The sequence below is a fragment of the Propithecus coquereli genome, unplaced genomic scaffold (genome assembly GCF_000956105.1).
Source record: "Propithecus coquereli isolate 6110/MARCELLA unplaced genomic scaffold, Pcoq_1.0 Scaffold2, whole genome shotgun sequence".
Taxonomy (NCBI): Eukaryota; Metazoa; Chordata; class Mammalia; order Primates; family Indriidae; genus Propithecus; species Propithecus coquereli.
Window position 1 is genome coordinate 12,482,038 of NW_012144966.1, and position 6,259 is coordinate 12,488,296.

Sequence of the window (6,259 nt, forward strand, 5' to 3'; positions counted from 1 at the left end):
CCCTAGTGCCTGGCTCCGCATGAACGATCTCCGGAGTCAGAAGGAGCGTCTGTCCAGGGTGAGCCTTCGTACCTACTTTCCCCAGCTCCTAAAGGACCAAGCGAGCTGAAACCCAGACAGACCTCGCTACCTGGGGAGGCACATCAAAGGCGGGGAAGGTGGGGTGGAAGACAATCGGCAAAACCCCTCAGAACAGACCAAGAACTCTTTCCCTAACTCGCCACAGCAGCTGCGGATGTGAGCGCCACCGACAGCTGCCCGCTCGGATCAGAGGTTACTGCGGAAACGACGCCGAGGTACTGGGCGAGGAGCCAAGCCGCTCGCGGGTCTCCTCAGTCTGAGAGGGGCGCGCCCTGACACGCAAGCACGCGCGCGCCCGGCTGGGAAGGCCGGGAACGCGCCGGCCCCCCGCCCGTCGCCGGACTAGCCGGCTCACTGCGGGGCCCTCCCTCCCAAGTGCACGCGTGCCCTCGGCTCCTTCCCCGCTCCCCGCGACTCCCTCGACAGCCCCTGGGCTCGGCTTGCCTTCGCGGACGCCCCCCGACGCTAGCAGCCCGGCGGGGCGGGGCGTCACGGGGGGCGTGGCCAGAACCCAGCGCGCCCCGGCCCCTCCCTCGCGGGCCGAGAAGGGGCCGTGTGGGCCGGAGTTTTCCCACTCTCGGCGGGACGCTAGCTCCGCCGCTGACTCCTCGCCCTTCTCCCGGCCGTTCCCCGTCTCCCGAGCGGACGCAGAGAGCCGAGGCTGGGCGAGCGGGTCGCCATGAAGGGCCGCCGCCTGACGCGCGCCGCGGCGGACGGGCTGGCCGGCTGAGGGCCCGCGCCGGGCCGCGGGATGCGGAGTCCGGGCGGAATCCTGCTCCAGACGCTCCCCCGGCTCCTGCAGCACGCCACCCTCCCGGGCAGCGCCGAGCTGCCGACCCGCTGGGCCCTGCCGCGGGCGGCGGGCGGGGACGACCCGGCGGACCGCCTCCCCCGCGGGGGCGGGGCGAGCGCGGCGGCAGCGGCGGCGGCGGCCTCGGGCGCCCTGCTCGGCGCCTATCTGGAGCGCCACGGTCCGCCCGCGGCCTCGGAGCTGCCGGAGCCGGGCGGGTCCTTGGCGGGCGGCCCCGGGAGCGGCGGCGGCGGCGTGGTGGTCGGCGTGGCCGAGGTGAGAAACTGGCGCTGCTGCTGCCTCGGCAGCACCTGTTGGTGCCGGAGCCTCGTGCTGGTCTGCGTGCTAGCCGCCCTGTGCTTCGCTTCCCTGGCCCTGGTCCGCCGCTACCTTCAGCATCTCCTGCTCTGGGTGGAGAGCCTTGACTCCCTGCTGGGGGTCCTGCTCTTTGTCGTGGGCTTTATCGTGGTCTCTTTCCCCTGCGGCTGGGGCTACATCGTGCTCAACGTGGCCGCCGGATACCTGTACGGCTTCGTGCTGGGCATGGGTCTGATGGTGGTGGGCGTCCTCATCGGCACCTTCATCGCCCATGTGGTCTGCAAGCGGCTGCTCACCGCCTGGGTGGCCGCCAGGATCCAGAACAGTGAGAAGCTGAGCGCCGTTATTCGCGTCGTGGAGGGAGGAAGCGGCCTGAAAGTGGTGGCGCTGGCCAGACTGACCCCCATACCTTTTGGGCTTCAGAATGCAGTGTTTTCGGTAAGTGGTGTCCCTCTGGCCTATCCCTCTTCCAAGTCTGTTTTTGAGCGGTCTTGTCACGGCCCTGGGAGGGCGCTCTATCAGATAAATACGAGCAGAGAAGTGACATTGACTATGGGAGTTACAAATACTTTCCATCACACCCTGGGAAATCTGTCATGCAAATAAGACAAATCGAAGGTGGACCTCAGTAGGAAATCTGGTAGGGAAAGAACTACTCCTTTTCCGGATGTGCGTTTGATTAAAAATGAAGAGTCCTTTTGACTATGGGATGGGGCAGGGGGTGGGGGCCAGACTTGAATGGAAGTGTCCATCTTTAACACTTGTCATCTTATTCCTGTAGCAGCTTCGGCAACTGTTAAGAGGGGAAGGCTTCACATTCCTAGCTTTCTTTTTTTTTTTGCCTGCATAAATGCATCCAGGGGTTTGACTCAAGCGTTTGAGTAAACAGTGGAGGCTATAGCAGTAGACTCCAGATTTCGGAGTTTTCTAAATCTGTAATAGGGTTTTCCTTCTTCAGATAATTTGCTTTAATTGATGTAAAGGAGAAAATCTTCCTTTTTTTCTTTGGAGGAGCTTCATTTTGAAATCACTGAGTAGTGTATAAAACCAAATAGAACAGATAACCTTTTACTCAATGAGCATATATTTTTCTTTATACACTCCCTCAAGACTCTTTTCTGCCTTTGCATTTATATGTTCTGCTTATTCTACTCAGGTTTCTATTGCTAGTGTGCATCTCCGTGCAACTGATTTAGGATAGAAACGCTGCTACTGAGACCAACCGATTAGAAGAAAGGAATCTGAGATTTATAAACTTTGTGACTTTGAAACAAATTACTAACCCTATCTGGCTTTACTTTTCTCTTTTCTAAAGTGATGGGGTTAAACTAGATTACTGAGTTCCCCAAATTCAATGATTTTAAACTACAAGGAGTTCATATAGAGATTCCCAGGAATTCAATCCTTAAGCTATACTTAAAGAAAACTATGTATTGAAGTAAAGAGATACAGCATTCAAAACCTGAGGAATTGATGTATTTTATGTCAGTAATTCTGATTTATTGTTTCGTTTCAAAAGTAAATCATTACTAGTCTTTAGAAGCTCTCTCATTTTGTTTTGAATTAAAAATAATTGTAACCAGCAGCCTACCTCTTTATGACGAAATTAAGATATTTTTCTTTTTTTTTCTTTTTAAATGCTTTGTGCAAATCTTTTGTTGACTCTAACCAACAGCAGCAATGACTATAGAATGGTATTTGGTAGAGGTAGAGGCAGTGGAAAGATGAGGGGTTTTCTGTAGAGGAAAAGTTTGGTGTTTATAGTAGTTTGGTATGGTCACGGCCTTAAATTTCTACCTCTTCACAGCCCCTTACAGTATGACATATCAACATGAACTTTGGTGCAGTCTTGGGTAATAATAGATCAGCTGTCCTAAGACTTTGAAAGAAGGTTGAAGTTAAGGAACCTGTATACATTCATTCTGTTAGTTTGCTTTGTCCTCCAGTGTATAGCTTCTATCCTTGTGCCTTTTCTTGTCCATCTACTCTGTGCCAACTACTAACCTAGGCTCTTTTCACTTATTATTTCTAATCCTTAAACCAACCCTGCAGAAAGTGATTATACACATATTATAGATTATTGTCCACTAATTAGGAGCACAGAGCTGGTGCTCTGGAGTCTTGCTGTCTGCTTAGAATCTGGTGACCTTGGTCAACTTGTTTGTTTTCTCTGTGCTTCAGTTTCTTATTTGTAAAATGGGAAAAGTAGTGGTACCTACTTCATAGAGCTATTGAACAGATTACATGAGATGAATACGTACAACAGAGCCTGGCCTAACAAACGCATGTTGGCTATTGTGGTTTCTGTAGTTATTACTCAAGGTCACCTAGGTAGAAAATAGATGGTAGAGTCAAACTTTTAACTATGGTCTGATGGTAGGATCTTAACCCATGGCCCTCTATTTCTTCATTGTGTGTTTAATGCCTAGTGTGGTCATGGGTATATACTAAGAACTTTATATATTTATTGATTGACAGTAAGGTAGGCTTTACTTTTGATAATGTCTCTTTTACATATTAAGTATGTAAGTGAGAAGTTCTACTTCATACTTGGAAATAATTTAAGATAATCACGTAATTGAAAGCGAGCTTGACTAGAGACAACTCTCAGTTTGGCATTATGGGGTTAAGAGAAAAGAAGGAAAAAAAAGAAAAATGGCCTCTTGAAATAGGTATTATTGTCACCATTTACTAAGAAAGAAGCTGAGCCTCAGCCATCCAGGAACTTATTTTGAATCACCCACCTACCAAGGGGCACAGCTGAGGTTTGAACCCAGGATTGGCTGAGATGGTGCATCGTACTGTAAAAGTCTTACTCATAGCCATGAACAGAGTGGGTCGTGAAGCCACTGGATATGGTCTGTTACATCTTGTTTATTCCTATTGTTCTGAACTGTCTGCTTACAGAAGTTGCTCTTTCAACCAAAACAGTTCACTGAATTCATCTAGGATTTGTGAGAGAAAAGCAAATTAGCTTAGGCTGATGTTGGTTTTAGTTTGACCTTCCCTTCTGCCTTCTAGAACTCCGTTCTACCTCCACCTTCTCCACCTCATACCATTCTGGCTGACTACAGGTGCCACCTTTCCAGGCATATTTCTCGTGTTTTCCACTTCCCTCCCTATCTTTGAAATTATCCTTTTTTAAAAGTCCCAGTTAGAATTCATTTTCTCAATGCCCATTATTAAAAAAAATTATCTAGACTTAACTCAAAAGAGGAAGTTAGGTATAATGGTCACGAGGGACAAAGACTTTGGAAGTAAACAGTCCTGGATTGGTCCATGCTGTGTGTTCTTCTCCATGTTTCCTCATCTGTAAAACTGAGTAGAGTTATGAGGCTTAAATAAGCTAATGTACTGAAGACATTAGGTATTATTATGCCTGGCTCATAGCCCTTCTTATTATTGTTATTCTTAGTGGTAGAGGTAATTGTATTAGTTTGGTGCAAAAGTAATTGCAGTTTTGGACCATGGATTTTAAATCATTATAACTAGGCTCAAACACATCTTTATTAGTCAAAATAGGAACCATTACAATCAACACATTTTTTGCCAACGAGAAATGAGTTTGTTTATTCCTGTAGCGCAAAAATCCATGCTTTGGGACGAACTCTTAGAAAGCATTTTCTGCATCCTGCTGGTTGTGGAAGCATTTTCCGTGCAAAAAGTTGTTGAGATGCTTGAAGTAGTAGTCAGTTGGCGAGATCAGGTGCATATGGCAGATGAGAGAAAACTTCGTAGCCCAATTCTTTCAACTCTTGAAATGTTGGTTGTATGAGGTGCGGTCGGGCAGTGTCGTGGAGAAGAATTGGGCCCTTTAGAAAGAAAGGAGGAGACATCTCATTGGCAACTTGGAAAGGAACCCTAGGTTGTGCTGTGGACCCAGGCTTGCTTTTCCCTTATACCAACTTTTTCTATTTTTAAATCCTTCTAAAACAAATACGTATTTTCTTCACTATGAATAACTAAAGTACCCCAAGAGCACATTGCAAAATATGTAAAAGTACAGAGAAATAAAATTGTAATAAGTTTAAAAAAAAAAAAAGAATCGGGCCCTTTCTGTTGACCAGTGCCGGCTGCAGGTGTTGCAGTTTTCTGTGCATCTCATCGACTTGCTGAGCATGCTTCTCAGATGTAATGGTTTTGCTGGGATTCAGAAAGCTGTAATGGATCAGATTGGCAGCAGACCACCAAACAGTGACCATGACCTTTTTTGGTGCAAGTTTGGCTTTGGGAAGTACTTTGGAGCTTCTTCTCAGTCCAACCACTGAGCTGGTTGTTGCCGGTTGTATAAAATCCACTTTTCCATCGCATATTACAATCCGATTGAGAAATGGTTCGTTGTTGTTGAGTATAAGAAGAGAAGATGATACTTCAAAACGATGATTTTTTTGGTTTTGGTGAGCTCATGAGGCACCCAGACATCAAGCTTTTTCATCTTTCCGATTTGCTTCAAATGCTGAGCAATGGCAAAATGGTCGATGTTGAGTTCTTTGGCAACTTCTGTATTTGTGAGAGGATCAGCTTCCACGATTGCTCTCAATTGGGCGTTGTCAGCTTAACAATGGCTAGCCACTGCGCTCCCTAATCTTCAAGGCTCTCCTCTCCTTTGCAAAACTTCTTGAACCACCAGTGCAGTGTACCTTTGTTAGCAATTCCTGGGCCAAATGTGTTGTTGATGTTGCAATTTGTCTCTGCTGCTTCTAACATCATTTCCATAGTCTAAAATAAATATAAGATAAACAGCAAGTAATAAGTCAATGGGAAAAAACATAAAGCGAGAAATGCGCATCAAAATTATATATAACATAACCACATTTATTTAAGAATGTATTACAGTATCAAACAGCAAATTTCAACAATGCTAAAACTGCAATTTCTTTTGCACTAACCTAATACCTCCATAGCCTCTCTCTTGCCATTTTACAATTTACTAAGTGCCCTTTGATGTGTTAATTTATTTAATCGTCAGCATTTTCTGATTTAAACATAGCAAATGAAATCCTGTCTATAACCTTCAAACTTCAAGAAACTCTGGATTGATAAGAAAGGACTGTTGATGTAGGTGTAGGA

The 6,259-nt window shown here is 46.8% G+C and overlaps 1 protein-coding gene across 2 annotated transcripts in view; it reads left to right on the top strand.

Annotated features, from left to right (window-relative positions):
- Window positions 1-832: 832 nt before the first annotated feature.
- The window catches only part of TMEM64 (transmembrane protein 64), a 25,975-nt gene continuing 20,548 nt past the window's right edge, over window positions 833-6,259 (top strand). For both annotated transcript variants that reach the window (XM_012643585.1, XM_012643586.1), the window contains exon 1: window positions 833-1,627. In XM_012643585.1, the coding sequence (XP_012499039.1) occupies window positions 833-1,627 (795 nt within the window). The remainder of the gene's footprint in view (window positions 1,628-6,259) is intronic.